At 36.3% G+C, this 17083-nt stretch overlaps 2 protein-coding genes across 3 annotated transcripts in view; one reads left to right on the top strand and one right to left on the bottom strand.

Annotated features, from left to right (window-relative positions):
* The window catches only part of vcana (versican a), a 50959-nt gene extending 49464 nt beyond the window's left edge, over positions 1 to 1495 (top strand). Inside the window, exon 11 of the mRNA XM_067440065.1 lies at positions 1216 to 1495. Coding sequence (XP_067296166.1) covers positions 1216 to 1361 — 146 coding nt within the window. The 3' untranslated portion in view covers positions 1362 to 1495. The remainder of the gene's footprint in view (positions 1 to 1215) is intronic.
* A 4799-nt stretch (positions 1496 to 6294) lies between these two features.
* hapln1a (hyaluronan and proteoglycan link protein 1a) lies at positions 6295 to 16410 on the bottom strand. Of its 2 annotated transcripts, none has more exons than XM_067438245.1 (4): positions 16134 to 16410; positions 9700 to 10029; positions 8328 to 8654; positions 6295 to 8233 (listed from the first exon to the last, which is right to left on the bottom strand). In XM_067438245.1, exons 1-4 carry the CDS (start codon positions 16195 to 16197, stop codon positions 7941 to 7943), a joined length of 1014 nt encoding a protein of 337 aa, XP_067294346.1. In that variant the 5' UTR covers positions 16198 to 16410; the 3' UTR covers positions 6295 to 7940. The 2 variants fall into 2 exon arrangements, with proteins under 2 accessions (XP_067294346.1, XP_067294347.1); XM_067438246.1 differs by having other exon boundaries at positions 8328 to 8630; positions 16134 to 16408.
* Between the last annotated feature and the right edge of the window lie 673 nt (positions 16411 to 17083).

Genomic DNA, 17083 nt, shown 5'->3' with positions numbered 1-17083 from the left:
CATCCTTCAGCATTAGGCGATCGGGAAAATCCGGCGTCGAGTGGGGCCTTGTTTATGAAACAGTCGGCACCGAAATGCAGCGAACAGATATAAACATTCGCGCAACTCAGTTGCTGATCCGGAAAAGCAAATTACATCCACTGTTGCCTTAACGCGGGGTTTTTGGGGAACCTGTGCAGGACTGTCTTGGTCTGGCAACCAAAAACGCACTTTTTTGGTGACATTGTTATGTGCACATCACCTGTCCAGCATCCTACAAGCCAGCGCTTTGATGGGCGTAGCCTGTTACTTTCGCTCTCTCCCTCTCTCTCTCTCACGCGCTTCCGGTAGAATTGTCCGTAAGGCCCATACAAGGAAATTCCGCCCCCATTAACGTCAAAGGGGACGCATGATCTCAAAAAACTTGCCGAAACTTATGACTAACCGGAAGTAGTATTTTTGACAAAGAAATACTCCCATCAAACATCCACCTTAACTTTTGAAACTTTGTCTATGTTTAGTATGGGATTCCAAGTCTTTAACAGTGTAAAAAGATCAGTATGCATGAAACAGCATTTCACCCCCCCTTTAATGACTCACCCTAATGTTGTTTCAAACCCGTAAGACCTCCGTTCATCTTCAGAACACAGTTTAAGATATTTTATATTTAGTCCGACAGCGTATCTAAGTGTATGCACACTATACTGTCCATGTCCAGAAAGGGAATAAAAACATCATCAGTAGTCCATATGTGACATCAGTTAGTTCATTAGAATCTCTTGAAGCATCAAAAATACATTTTGCTCCAAAAATAACAAAAACTAAGACTTTATTTACCATGGTCTTCTCTTCCACATCTGTTTTCAAACCGCAAACAAAGATTTGAACGGTTATGATTCAGCAGAATGATTCATGATTCGGATCGCCAATGTCACGTGATTTCAGCAGTTTGGCAGTTTGACACGCGATCCAAATCATGAATCAATACGCTTAAATATGTAAATCTTTTGTAGCAGTGTAAAAGTCTACTGTTTATTTTGATCAATTGAAAGTAGCCTTGCAGAATGTATTTTCTTTTCTTCTTTATTATATATATATATATATATATATATATATATATATATATATATATATATATATTTATTTATTTATTTATTTATTTATTTATTTATTTTATTTTTAATTTCTTAAAAAAAGAAAGAAAACTAATTTAATGTATTTGTATATACTTACCAGCCTCCAACTTTCAAATGATACATACAAGACGGCGACAGACATACAGAGAAGTTTCTCATCCTTGGAGGAGATCTGCAGAAAATTCTGTTGATGTACCACGACGACACCATCGCCACGGTGTAACACACAGCAGGACACAGCAATAGTTGTTATGGTGACAACCATATTGTAACGGGCCTTTTAATGTATTTTGATAACATGTGACGGACCTGCCTGCTGGCTGAAAGAAAAAAAAAATCAAAGAAAAGATTATGAAAATGACCAGAAAAAGGTCAACATAGAGTGGAATATCACTGGAATGAAACAGTGTTTTTTTTTTTTTTTTTTTAAAGAGAGATTGCTTTTAAAAACTATATAAAGGACAGATTCAGCTGGGCTCTGAAAACACAAAAAAAGATTATCTGACCTGGCCTCCATCTGTTCTGCTTCTTTTTGGGAATACGCAGTGCCTTCATAAATCATAGCACACAATCCAGATAGTGAGCTATAATAACGCAACCAGGATAATATTATAAAGTTCATGACATTTTAGCCTTCAAACATAATGGTACATTTCGCATCATTTATTCAAAACACTAAAAATTGCTGTATGATTCCTTTCAGTCATCATTTAAGTTTACAAGAACCACGGTTGTATGCAGACATCCTGCTGCTTACTGAACAAATGAGAAATCATACATATGAATGTGAAAGAATATATTTATATAGAGAGAGTGAGCAATGGCTCACATTGAGTTAGTGTTTGTTGTGATTGAAAAAGGTCAATAATATCATGAAAAAAAAAAGAAAAAAAATATGCAGTGGATGGTTTTGATATCTGAAAGTCAACACAATATGTTTAATACTTTGACTTTAAGGTATTTAATATTGAAAAGCCATGTAGATTTTAGATTATTTATATTCCTATGTTTGTCTCTTTCAAGTGTTTACAGTGCAAATCCTGTTCCGCATACATTTAATCCCACCATTTTTACATCTATCAACCAAAGAAACTGACTGTATACGTATTTCACATCATTTCAACTTTTTTTTTTCTTTTCTTGGACAAAACTACTTTAAAAAGAATGTACTTTGTGAGATGCTTAAACACTTGAACAAATGTCTTTTTTAACAAGATGCCTATAATTTATTTCTTGAGCTGCTCCTTGTCTTCTCATTGTTGTAATAAAATACAACCCACTGAGGATTTAACTTGGCCAAACTGCACATTGACAGAATTCAGTATATTTCGTGTAAAGGACAGTGTGTCAATAGCTGGCATTGATGTGACTAATAGACGACATTTGCAACTCACAGAATTTAGATGGATTTCGTTATGACATTTGGGGTGTATCAATGGACCAAAATAAGAGGATTCATCGTAACAGCTTTAATGGCAGTTTGTTATTGAACTGTGCATCCATTTGTTTATTCCCAAGCATTATTTCTTTGTGATATCTTTTGTGTGTTTACTTGTTGTTGTTTTTTTAAGTGCACATATCTTTATATTTATAGTATAACTTGTTTATTGTCAAATGTGATTGTCTAGAATGTTTGTGAAATGCAAAAATTGTAAGGAACGGTTTTTATGCCTTTTATGTAAACAAAGTTTATTATATTCTACTTGTGTTCCTGGTCTTTTTCCATTCTGATATGAGTTTTGTCAAAAGGGAAGGGCTTAAAGGGTTATTTCAGCCAAAAATGAAAATTCTGTCATTAATTACTCATCCTAATGTCGTTCCAAACCTGTAAGACCTTCGTTCAGCTTCGGAACACAAATGAAGATGTTTTTGATGAAATCCGAGAGCTCTCTGACCCCTCCATACAGCTCTTTTTAAGGGCCAGAAAGGTAGGAAAGACATTGTTAAAACCGTTCATGTGATTCCAGCGGTTCAAGCCAGTTTTATGAAGTGTCAAGAATACTTTTTGTGTGCAAAAACAAACAAAATTACGACTTCATTCAACAATTTCATTTTAGCCGGTGTCTCCGCAGTTTACGCTGTAACGTTATATACAGTTCAACTACTGCGTCATCGCAGGTAAACTGCGAAAGACACAGACTCAGACTAGAACGAAATTGTTATAAATTTAATAAAGTCGTTATTTTGTGTGTTTTTGCAAACTTCAATAAAACGTTTGTACTACCTTTCTTGGCCTTGAAAGTGTTCAGAAATTGCTGTCTATAGAGGGGTCATAGCTGGATTTAATCAAAAATATCTTAATTTGTGTTTCGAAGATGAAGGAAGTTTTTACGGGTTTGGAACAACATTAGGGTAAGTAATGACAGAATATTCTTTTTTTTAATGAACTATCCCTTTAAGGGCAGACACAGTTAATAATTCTCAAACATTAACTGAGGCGACTGGCATGGTAAGTTGATTTATTTTAAAATTTAGATAAATTTAGTATATAATATTAATATTTATAACAAAATACTAAAATACCCTGAATTAATTAAAAGAATTAAAATACCCTGTGAAATGTTTTAAGACATTGCACTTCATGTTTTTAAGTATTGCTAAAGTCTCATCGGCAGTGTCTAATGTTGACCACCAGATGGTATCAGTTCACTAACACAAAGACTCTTGAGCATCTGAATAGGTCAAACAGATAGCTAAATGATGTAAATTATGTTTTGTTAAGCTGAGTTTCACTGAAACATGAATGATACCAAGCCATTACAGTAAAACCCTTTAAGAAAACACTTCCAAATTGTCTAGGGAGATATTTATTCAAATGTTTGGTATCACTTCATAATAAAGTATGGCACTTTTAATGAAAAGTTAAACATTAGTAAATAGTCAATTCATCATTTATAAAGCATTGTCTGTAAATTAATAGACTTTAGTACGCACTTTATAAATACAGCTGTAAATGCTTTATTCTTGATTTATAATCATATCTATAATGTGTTTAATACATTTATTTTAATACTTTATTAATGATCAATTTATCATTTCTAAATTTCATTATTTTTAAACCAATTGTCAGTGGTTCATAAGGTGTAATTGCATGATTAATAAACTATTTAAACGTACATTTAGTAGTTGTCAGTGAACTATTTTTGTGAGCTCATCTAAAGTGAGTATGCCTCTTGAAGCTTTTACAAAGGAGATTTAACAGCTCAGTTCTCTTCTAAACAGAAAAAGGAAACAAACACAACGGAGAGGAAACATAAATACAGCAAACATAAATATTTATTTAAAGATGCAAAAAAATCAATTACAACTGTACACTTAATATAGCATGCAAAATAAACCTCTGCAATATCATATAAAAAGAAATAAGTAACTAAAGAAGCAACAAATTGAACAAAGAACAAAATAAGAAAGCAAGTGAATAAAAAAAGCAACAAAATGTATTACTTTGTGCTGTGTTTGTTTCCTTTTTCCATCTTGAAGAGAACTGTGTGGTTAAATCTCCTTTGTGAAAGCTTTACAAGCCATAAATATTCCTCACTTAAGACGAACGCAAAAGAAAAAAAAATCGGTAACACTTTATTTTAAGGTTCAGCTATTAACTAATAACTAGTTGCTTATTAGCATGCATATTACTAGGATATTGGCTGTTTATTAGTACTTATAGAGCACATATTAATGCCTTATTGTGCATGACCTTATTCTACATCCCTTAATCCTACCCTATACCTAAACTTACATGCTACAAAAACTACCTTACTAACTATTAATAAGCAGTAAATTAGGAGTTTATTGCAAAAAATCGTTGTTAATAGTGAATATATGTTCCCCATACTAAAGTGTTACCAAAAAAATCTTAACTGACCTGAATTAATAATGACTTGCAGTAGGAATACATCTTAATAATGCATTTATTAATGCACTGAGTAACTATTATGTCTAAATAATAAGATGTATACATAAACAATTTATTAATCATTTACTTACACTTTCTAAATGATATGAACCACTGACAACTGGGTTGCATTTAAAGCATTTAAAGCTGTATTTATAAACTGCTTACAATGCTTTATAAATGATGAATTGATTATTTATTATTGCTAACTAAGAATATACAGTTATTATAAAGTGTTACCAAATGTTTAAAAAAATGTATAATACATACAGTATATCACTATTAGGTTTAATGTGATGAGGTATGCTTCTTCTGCTATAGGGCACCTGTGTGAATTCATTTCATATACTAAAAATGTTGCAAAAAAGTTCTCTAAACGTTAAATGTAAGTTTAACAAGAGGACAACATACATCTAGCGCAATTTGTTGGCATGTCCCATTTGGTTTGATACTGTGTTTTCTATTGTAATAACATTCAGGCATTGCACTTAGGATCTGTTGTCAAGTTGTATACCTTTGTGGGTTATAAATATGCTGCATTTGTGTAAGTCGCAATGTAATGTAGAAAGAAAAACAGACTTTTGATATGCCTTGTGTGTTCGAGGTCCCATTGCTATATTTTAATCTGACATTAATGTATTTCCCTGCAGGTACCGCGGTGTCATTGTTCGCTAATACTCATGGTTTTCTAATTTATGTCTTGGAAGACGCAGCCATTTTCCATTGCAGAAATAATTAATTTATTCATGTTAAACAACTGAATTTAATTTGCATGTAAAAAAAAAAGTCTGAATTAGTCACCGAGTATTGTATAATCAGCTAGCTTTCTCTGCAAATGCTTTCCAGACTTATCATAGAGATTCTCATAGATCTAAAGTTGAGATAGAGCTACTCTGAATATAGTATTTAATAAATATCTTCATATTATAGGCCGCCTACGCACGCACACACACACGCACACACAGGGAGAGATTTCATTATCTGAAGTCGTCCACACTATGCCTGTCTTATAGAATCAAACTTAATGATTCAGACAGCAGACCAAATCTGTAACTTTGAGAACGCTCTGCTCCTAAAAGCAGTGGAATATGTGATACTGTGCAGTCAGTATTTCATGGTATTTTAATGGTTTTTGTTGGGAAATTTAATCAATGCCTAGCCAAGCTGGCATTCACACGGCAACACACATAGCATATGCAGCATCTGGACCCTCATCATCCATGGTTATTGAGTTACAACACAGTTTAGTGGAGAATAAAACAAAAGCCATTTCAATTTTTATGGGTTTTTATTTTTCACTTAAAATTGATTTGATTCATAAACCGTACACTGCACGTCAGATAAAAAAAAAGGATGATGATGATGAAGAAAAAAATATATATTTTGTGCATAGACAAAATCAAACACAAAGTAATGTATGTGCACTGTGGCTTCTGCAGGTCAAAGCTGAGTTATAGGTGGAGAATCTTTTCCCCTTCAAAAAACAAACAACATCTATCAATACAAAGTGACAAGTAATAGATGTTATGTTCATCAGTAAACACAGATCTCATTATCTGAAGTCATCCACACTATGCCTGTCATAACATTCATTTAGAATCTATTACAATCAAACCTAGGCATGATGTTGCATGTGGCTTTTAGTGTTGTTTCTCTTCATTTTTACAGAGAACAAATACATTGAGATTTATATCTACACTTAAGCAACTAAGGCTCAAGCTAGTCTTGAAATGTTACAAATATACTACTGGGTTCTAAATGATTCTCTCAGAGTAAATTCTGTGTCTAGTTCTCTGTCATATAGCAAAGTTCAATGCACCATCAGCAGTTTGTCAAATTCCGTCAGTCTCTGATGAAATACTTGTCAAATTCTATGCAGGGACGAACACATTTTTTAAACAAAAATCTTCACCAAGGCCACCGTTCAACACTGGGAAATAGCTTCTCTCATGATTAAAAATATCAAAAATAGAGGTGAGAAAGTACATCACAATATTGCAAACAAAGGATAGACATGAATAATGAAACAGTGGAATTATTTATGAATATAAAGCCTAAACACTACAGGCCAAACACATTCATTTGATATTTCAAACAGATAAAATAAGGTCACAGTTCAGAGCATTGGATAATACACCAACACGAGTAAAAAACAAAAAACAAAAAACAAAAATTATATATATATATTTATAGTTTTAGGGAAATTAGAATTTGAGTAAGATCACAAAAGTGTTCCAGGAAAACAAAGGGGTCAGGTCCATTTACCATTGCTTGTCTTTTTGGGAAAGTTTCAAAAACTCTCTGTCAAGTGTATACTATTTAAATATTTTATTGCAATGTCACGATTCAGATTTTTGAAAAACTCACACTTTCTACTTACTAAAGGGTTGATTTAAACTTTCCTTCTGGCTGAATATATTTTCTGAATGCAATTTGTGTTTGTTTTTCATACATATGGTGTACAAATCTATATAAAATGTAAATGATAGATAAAATAACTGTTTACGATAATATTGTGATGTGAATGTTGCAGTATGGTTGTCTCAGGGTGAACGCGATTTCACCAATGTTCCTGGATCAACGTCTTTGCTGGCCCTAGAATAACATTCCATTCAACCAATTAGAACAAGTTTACTATTTAACTCAAATTTAGGCTTACAGACAGGGATAGGTGCTTCTACATCAGCATTATTCACTTATCATTTCCCTCTGGTTTTAGAGATAACTTATAGGTGGGGTTTGATTTTCAGGCAAGAATGTTATTCCGGGATCAACAAAATATACTGATTCAGGAACATGTCTTGGTAAAATCACGGTGACCGTTGTCACAGTTATGGCTAGTTCATGCAAAAAAAGTCCTTAATAAGTTTGGAGGAGGAAACCGGTGTATTTCTGCTCTTTGGTTGGTGACAGGTGACGTGACATGAAGCGTTTCAAGCGTTTAGAGGTTTGAAGCAATAGACACCGTAGAGCTTCTGCTTTTTGTCGGGGAAGCCAACAAAGCGAACCGCAGCCTCCGTGGGGCTGCAGTTCTTCCTAGGCCTGGAGATGGGGTAACGAACACTACCGTCGGCCAGCCAACCAGCATCACAGCGGTCGTATCCATGCAGCTTCCAGGCGGCATATATGTGGCCCACCTTTGCGATCTCAGCTCCATCTCTCTTGCATGCATCGACAGCCTCGTCATAGTTCAGCTTCTTGGGCTGGATCAGGTAGTAGAAGCGGCCTGTGATGTAAAACGAATAGTTTTAGGGTTGTGGACAAAGACACTGCTAAAGGTTATATGCCATTTTATACTACAATTGATGAATTCAACTCACCTTTAAGGCTGGCTGTGAAGCAGAACACATCAAAGCGGCTGTTGGACTTGTCCCTCCGGCCATAGCTTCTCAGTCCGGCTGAGGTCCTCGCGCCTCCACAGGGCTCTCTGGGTTTGGTGATGGGATACTGTACGGTTCCGTCGCTGAGCCAGCCGGCATTGCACCAATCCAGACCACTTCTCCATTCCTCGTAGAGCTGCTCGAAAGAGGCAACCACAGCGTCCTGCTCCAGACACGCAGCCTCAGCATTCTGGAAGTTGAAGTTGTACCGCCCCAAATGAGGGGAGTATGGGAAAACAACCCCTGTGAATGAAAGTGAATCCTCCCCTAAGGAAAAGTTTGACTCAGTTTAACATCAGGTTGATTTGATGAATGCATTTTATGACCGCCCCAATGAACGAATAAGAGCAATATTAGTAAAAGCCTTAGTTTTAGAGCTCCCTGCTTAGTTGAAAATGACATTGTGCAGTGTTAGAAAAAAAAGCAAGAGAAAATTGCTTGCAGGTTTTAGGCTTTTCAATCTTATACTCCATTGTTCCAAGGTAACAATGACTAGTTGTGCCAGCCTGCTTCATTATGCTCATGCAGCTCACTTTTCTGTGTAAAGATCCCCATTGTTTCTCTGGAGCCAAGTCTGCAATGGTGGTCTTGGCCACGAACAAGAACTACAGGATATTACTGTAGAATGAGCAAATGATAAGTGGCAAAAAGAAAAGTTAAAAAAGAAGCATAAAAGAGTCTTCACATTTCAAGTGCTAATGTGCAGCTCTGTGCTAATGTAGATGACTGTTTACTAAAAGTTTACTCAAGTTTGCTGCGCACGTCCTGAAAAGTAAAGCCAAAAGAGTTGGATTGGCTGACTGCAGTATAGGTCATAAACCCAACCTCTCTGAATGGGACACAAGCTTCAAATAAATGTTTTCCTAAGATTGCTGTCATATTTAGGTAGTTCTTTCCATGCTGATGTAAGTTTAGGTGTTCTTTTCCCCAAAACGGTTGGTAATAAGTTATTTGATGTTATGAAAATGGGGTGTAACATCATGATTTAGTCTGTGGGAGCGAGAGTATGGGACCTTGATAACACAGGACCTTGATAACCTCACAGCTCCAAATGGCATAATCGGCAATGACTGTGTATGGGATATTTTGGGTTCATTTTTTTTTTGTGGAAGGAATTGGAGACACGTCGTCCATTTTTTTTAGCAGTCTGATATATACCGATACAGACACATATATGAAAAATCTCTGCTTTTCTATGTCCAGTTAACTATTGATTGTTAAATTTCAACTTTGGTTGAAAAGAGTCTGCTAAATGAATAAATTACTTGAGTTACATGATTACTTATGTGACAGCATGAAAACCTTAAGTTACCTTGCAATTCAAGGTCCACTTCGACAGTCTTGTCATTCATGCCATTGATGATCTCACACCTGTATGTGCCATAGTCTTTCAGATCTAGGTTCGTAATAACCAAGGTAGCATCTCTGTCATCCGCCTCCAACAGGTAAACTCGGTCCTGGAAATTTCCGTAGGTCTTCTTGTGGAACCCCATGGACATCAACACGTCGGTCTCTGTAGAGTCATCCTCAAGTTTGGTCCACTTGATTCTGTTTCCGAACAAATTGGACAGACCATCCAGTTTGCAGGGCAGAGTGATATTGTCACCTCTGTTGGCGTAGACCTTGATCCTTGAGTCACTATCTAAAATGAAACAAATAGAGGTTTCTTTCACAATGGTGTCTGTGTACTGAAACCGCACAGTAGGTCTAGTATATTTGTTTTACATGTTTGCAAAGACAGGATGAATTCATTTATGCTAGATTTCCTACCATTCTTTTGTTGGTTTGATTTTATTGCTAGCCATATATTTTGACTTAAGGTTTTAAAGAAGCCTGCAGTCTTCATAAAACAGAAACAAATGCAGTGCCACACAAGTCTCTGCCAACGAAATACTCAAATTTAATGGAATCAGATGGTGCCCTGGCACACAAACTCGGCAACCACATACATCATTCTACTATTTTATGTCAATAAATACACGGTCCCCTCATAAACTGTTTGCACGCTGATGCTGTGTCTATATCTCTGGTAGCTGTTGCTATGTCTGCTTGTGGTTAGGGGCATAATTGTCTCATTCAGTTCCTCAAGATGTTTCCTGGTCTCTGCTTGAGTCTTGGAGGCCCTAATCCATCACAGCTCCATGATGGAAGATTTGATTGATATCGAGGAAACTAAAACCAACCCAAGAGTTCTCCATGCCAGCTACACACCACCATCAAAGTGTCGATTGCACAGCAGGCATGATTAGATTTAACTAAAGGCACCGTTCAGTCTCTCTTTTCTTATCCCATGGTTTAAATTCTCTACAGATGTGCTTTGCCAAAGCATCCAACCAATATTATCAAGTAAAATTAAATCCTTGTTTATCCACACCATCAACTAATTCATGTAAGGGTGGGCTGGGCGACCTGTCAATCGAAGAAAAAAATAAGTTTCTTTAAAGGCTTGTTTATACTTTGGCCTGGCTCCGCTGCACGAGCCTCTGCTGACTGCGCGTGCTCCTCCCCAAACGGTTGAGGCGTTTATACTTGACGCGCTCGCCATTGTGCTTGAATTATTTGAAACGACAGAGGGCGTCTCGGAGTAATTGTTCTATATAACCAACAGGAAAACGTGTTGAGAAGAAGTGGGCTAAAGTACACAGGGGATGATATTTATTTAAGTACATTTCACCAAAAACCACACTACAAAAGAATCGTGTAAAAATCAGTAAACCTTGGCTTGATATTATTATTGACATGAGGACAAAATGTGCACTAAATGAACGATCTCTTAAATATTTCCTAATTTCACTAAACTTAAGTGTCATGATTTATTTATTTATTTGATTAAACATGGATCTTTATTGTAGGCTCATTTTGTAAATATAAGCACCTCATTTGTATGTGCAAACTGGGTGCCGGTGTGATGAGACGTCATGCTCGGCTAGATTCGCCGAGAACTCGTTCATCTTCGGATGCGGAGCTGTGAAGTTACAAAAAATGCGCTGCACACCACCAGGCGAAATGGGGTCTTGCGGACCTAACTGTGCGTTCACACCGCCGGCGGCGAGAGCGGCAAGCTGGCCGGAAGTCATTCATTTTCAATGGGAGCCGGGCGGCGAGCTCCGGCGAGAGTGGCGCGGCGCGGTGCAGCGCGTCTTGGACGATTTGGGCGTCGAGGAGAGTTGAAATCAGCTCAACTTTATGGTAATGAGCTATGACGCGGTTCGGCGGCAACAGGCGGCAACCAGTCAGAATGTAGAAGTGCTCCGCTTGAGAGAAATCCAGATAACGCAGGCCTGTAAACTTTGGTTCTGACCACATTAGTTCCCAAGCAATTTGTAGGAGAGGTTGATCATTGCTGTGCGGGTTTCTCTATCATTTATGACAAGATCATTCATAGTTATGTGTAATTTGTTAAGAAGTCACGCAACACTATTTTATTGGCGCTAGAACGCTCGTTGTTCAGCGGGTGTGCAATTAATTCTTACTTTCACATTTAAACGATTTCATGAAGTTAATTTATACCCTACTTGTGGTCAGTATATCCATCAACATGCTTGTTTGATTTGCGGCCTCTTTAAATAGAGTTTAAAAAAAGAAAAAACATTCGATCTACGTCAGAGCGGCAGCGCGTCCACGGAGCTTTCTACAGCGTCGTTGACAGAGCGGCAAGAGCGAATTTTGATGCTCTCGCCGGTGGCGGTGTGAACGCACGGTAACGCGCATGGCCGCCCCCTCCGCGTCGACGTCATTTTTGCTGCGCGCACCCTCGCGCTCATGCGGACGCGTCGAGTATAAACAAGGCTAACCACTTTACTTAAATCCCTTATGTGTATACATTATACAAGTATTTTTTTTCTGCAGTAATTATGCGTTGTAATGCACCTTAGAATACATTGTATGGTCTCATGAATAATTGTAACCACAGATATAATAATACTTATCTATTTATTGAACATACCTAAGTACAATACATTCAAACACATGACACAAATTTCAAAATCTGCAAATATTATAATGCATTTTAACTTTGGTTACAATTATTTATGAAAATATAAAATGTATAAGATTAACTTTAAATCAATAAGACCATTGATTTTTAATGTTCAGGGTGTGGCTCGCTTTAAACTGAGTTAAGCATCCATGAACCACAACTCTCTCTGTGGAAATTAATGATGTTTAAATAATAATAAAAAATAATGAATCACTTTATTCAGGATAATAAATTGTGACAGCCAAGACATATATAATGTTACAAAAGATTTCAATTTAAAAGAATCCAGAAAAAAAAAGATTTCAAAATATTAAGCAGCCCAATATAAAAATTGCATATTCTCAAAACTAATAACATTTCAGTATTTTTCAATCAAGAAAGTTTTTCATCTGACAGGTTGAGGTAATTATATGTTCAATAAGTTATGACAACGTGATTTTACATTGCTTTAACTCATCAAAATAAGTTAAGAAATGTTAACTTTTTTTTATAAGTTATACAAGATGCAAAACATTTTTTAAAGCCAGTTTAACAAAATCTAAGTTGAAATAACTTAAACATACAAGTCGACTATACTTTTGTGTGGACTTTTTGTTTTGTTTTACAGTGACAGCATATTCCACCACATTATCTCAATGGCCGTGACTTCCCCAGAGCAATTCTTAATAGCAGCCTCAGTCTCGTGTGCTCCTGACCAGCATGTTCTACAAATAACCTTTACACTCAGACAAAGTGTATCTGCAGGAAAACCTTTCCCATATTGCTCAAAACACATATGGGACTCATTAGCAAGACTTTATGTCTTCTGCATCAAACCATTTACTTTACCTTAGTCCTTTATTACCGCTCACTCGACTAAGCTGAAACCTTCCTAACTATAGTAACATGTGCTCAGGATTAATGAACATTTACTTAACATCCATGCGGTTCATGCGAATCAGAAGCCACGTTAAACTATACTGTTCTCAACCTTTAATTATACAGCACTTCATTCTCAGTATGACCAACTGATGAGAGATTCTCCGCTTTCCATAAGTAATTAAAACTGAGCCAAGTCTTTGCACTCATTAACACATCTGATTCCTTTTTACACTTCATTGTGAGTCTAGCACTCTCCCACTCTCACTTTCTTTAATAAACTTTCAGTTAGGAGACAGTGTGCCAAAGTGGCACGTCAAAGAAGGAACAGATGACTAATCTCTCATCAAATGGTTAAGCACACCCTCCAGTAATGACAGAAGCTACCGACATTTTATAACTAAACTTTTTTGGATAGAGGCCCCACACATGCAATAGCTCACTTTGTTGGCAGAATATCTGTACACCACTTCTGGTGTGATTTTGCACCAGTTTTGCACAACTCTCAAATATCATCTTAAACCTTAATGTTCTCTATACACCCAACTCCCACTAGTTCCCATGAAACCCCATCCCCCATCCCCCCCACCCTTTATTCCAGCTCTTGTAAGCAAACAGAAGGAAAGTGTTTACTCTTGAATGGCAGAATGAAAGTGCTGTGGTGGTTTAAATATTTAAGTGCCTCTTTCCCACCCACCAAGAACTCAGATATTTGGTGTAAGAAAAGTATGGATAAATATTATTATTTTTTTATTTTTTTCCTTCAGGGAAAAATGTAAAACAAACTTAGATATTCATGACAGCATGAATCATAATAATACAATGATCAAAATGATTATAATAATAAAGTATTAACAACAGAGGTGGGCAGTATAGTGGAGTATTATTACTCTGCTTAAATATATTTTTCAAGTGTCTACTTTACCAGAGTGGTTTTCTTTGGAAGACTTTTACTTCAGAGCATTCCAAAGCATGATGTCATTTTTTTTTTTTACTGCACTATGTTCAATATTGAATATCATTTAATGCTTAATTACATTAAAATGTAGTACTGTATACTTTTACTTAAGTAATTCAAAGTTTTAATTGAGTACAAGTAAGAAAGTATTACATTTTAATGTAAATTAAAGGTAAAGAAAAAACTTTATGAAATGCAGTGCAGTAAAAAGTATGACATTATATATTATGCTTTAGAAGGTTGGGAAGTAAAAGAAAAAGACTGATCAAATACATGAAATGTACAATGTACAAATGTAAAAGTGGAAAACACTAGTGTCTGCCTCTGATTAACAATAAAAACAACAAATAAAAACAATATATATATATATATATATATATATATATATATATATATATATATATATATATATATATATATATATATATATATATATATATCAATGTGTAGAGTAAATTAAAGTAAGCAATCTGACTGAAAAAAATCTGTATGAAAATAGGGTTATATAACCAAGTCATCAGAGACATTTGTAAGATGAAAAATAAACAGATACAACAATCATTCAACATGGCCATTTAATACATGTGTCTGGGCACCACTGGCATCTTGTACACATCTGCTGCATAAACTGTGGGGTTGGAGCCCTTAACGATGCAAAAGGATGCTCTGTGTGGGGTACACAACCCGAAATGCATAAAAGCCCACTGATTAGAGCTTCACATCTGTGTATACAAGTGTCATGTGGAATCACTTCCTCACAGCCAGACAGTCTTGATGGCTAAACTTCACTTCCTACACTTTGCTGAGCAAGCAGAGGTCAGTATGGGGTATGAACATGAATTATTGCAGACAGCTGGACGGCACTCCCTCTGTCATAACCATCCTACTTGTGCGTTGACATTTAGAGTGTGTCTCTCTCTCCCCCTGTTTGCATGTGTTATAGTCAGTTAATCTGAAAGTCCTTCCTTCATTATCTCCCATTTTCTCTCACCCGTCACACATAAAGCCTTTTTCACACACACCCCTACTCAGCCATGCCTGACTAATGGCTGCATTGTCTCGAACAGAGCCTCTGTGAATCAGGCCTGTCTTAAGCAGTCGCTAAGATTCCAAAACCATAAGAAACTTTCACTCCTTCCTCCAGTCCCAACATTTTTTCCCTCAACCCGAGCCCACCCCAATCCACACACAACCATGAATTTACAGACCATTACCTCAGAAGGAAAAGAACTGCATTCAGCGAGGGACTCTTTACATTTTCAGAGGCTGTTAATCTTACTGTAGCTCCTGTCAGATACATACATTCAGTGGCCTCAGTGTAAGATCAATGGATTTGGCAACGGTCAGCATAGAGCTGGGAATATAAAGGTCCACTGTGTGGCTTTTCAGCCACCAATATGCTACCTGCATCACTAGCTGTCAAGAGCTATCTTGCATTTACCCTCAAGAAAGGGTAATAGACCTGATCAACCCAGCCACTTTTCACAGTCAATTCAGTATGGCTTACATCCCCCACTAACTGTCAACATCTGTAAAACAACTGATAAATTACCTGCAGCAGATGTTTTAGAGCTTATGAAAGTCTGCGGTGAGCTACATCTTTGTGTGTGTGTGTGTGTGTGTATGTGCATGTATACAGTGGGAGGAGTCTGTTAAAGATATACTGCAATATGAATCTGGTTCATTGTGTCTGCATTGTTTAAATGATATCATCAAGGAAATTATGTTCATCCATGGTATATTATATATATATAATTCCCCATTCTTATTAGCATCTTTAAATAGCTGATAAATAACCCACTCTATAATTCATACTCTGCAGTTTTCAAGCATTTATCGTACCATATGATCATATTCTCATATGCATATAGACACATAAAAAGATGCATGCTGAACCGTAAATTAATTAATTAATTTATTCATGCAAAAAGGGTTCAAAAGTGGTTCTTACCTTGTGCTTCAACATGTAGACTGCTTGCAAAGAGAAACAATGCCAAGGAAAACAGAGCAATCATCTTGTCTTTTTTTCTCTGCCTAAAGGCCTCTTGACTAGAAAAGCAAGTGAACAAAAAAATCGAAACAGGGGAAAAGAAATAAATGCAATCAGGGTATAAAATCGGAGAGGACAGAAAAATACGTTCTTCCTGTTGTTGTCGATGAAGAGGTGTAGGTGTTGGTAGTTGTGCCACAAGAAAGATTGGGCTCCTAAGAGGTCCATACAAAAGGCTTATATTGAAGCCCTGGCCAATTGTGGCCACTCCCCCTCCCCTTAAGAGAGAAATGAAGCCCATCACCCTACATTGTGTGTGTGTGTGTGTGTGTGTGTGTGGACTCCCTCATTTAAGAACAGCTTCCTTTTCTGCCATGCATGGCTTTCTATTTAGATTTAAGGGGAGACGTGTGGACTAAAATGTGTTGTTTGTGCTGGCTACAGTATGGTTAGCAAGATTTATATAAAGACTATCATGTAACAACGTCTTTAAAATTAAAAGAAAGAAAGAAAAAAAGACTGGGGATATTTTTTAAGCCTAATGAAAGACATTGTGACAACACATTAATTTAAATACCTAGTTCTCCAAATGTTGATAGATTAACTTTTATACTGGCACCTTGTCTAATATTACATACAGGAGTAAAATAAGCTTAATATTTTCTTTTTGAATATGTAGTCTAAGGTCTTCACAGTAAATCTGTCTAACAGTGAGCACTGGAAACAATGGACTCCCCTCTAAGATTATATTAATTCAAAACACACTGAACACCATTCATATGCTCTCCAAATGCTGAATTACACAACCTCTCCACCTGCTTGTAATACATGACTAGTGAAATTATTTTTCATTTGCTTTTATCTGCTGTTATGAAGTTTTACATCAAAGCTTCCCACGGATTTATCATCAG

The sequence above is a fragment of the Pseudorasbora parva genome, chromosome 3 (assembly GCF_024679245.1).
Source record: "Pseudorasbora parva isolate DD20220531a chromosome 3, ASM2467924v1, whole genome shotgun sequence".
NCBI classification, from domain to species: domain Eukaryota; kingdom Metazoa; phylum Chordata; class Actinopteri; order Cypriniformes; family Gobionidae; genus Pseudorasbora; species Pseudorasbora parva.
The sequence above is the reverse complement of the archived record's forward strand: the minus strand, read 5'-3'. Positions and strand labels throughout refer to the sequence as shown.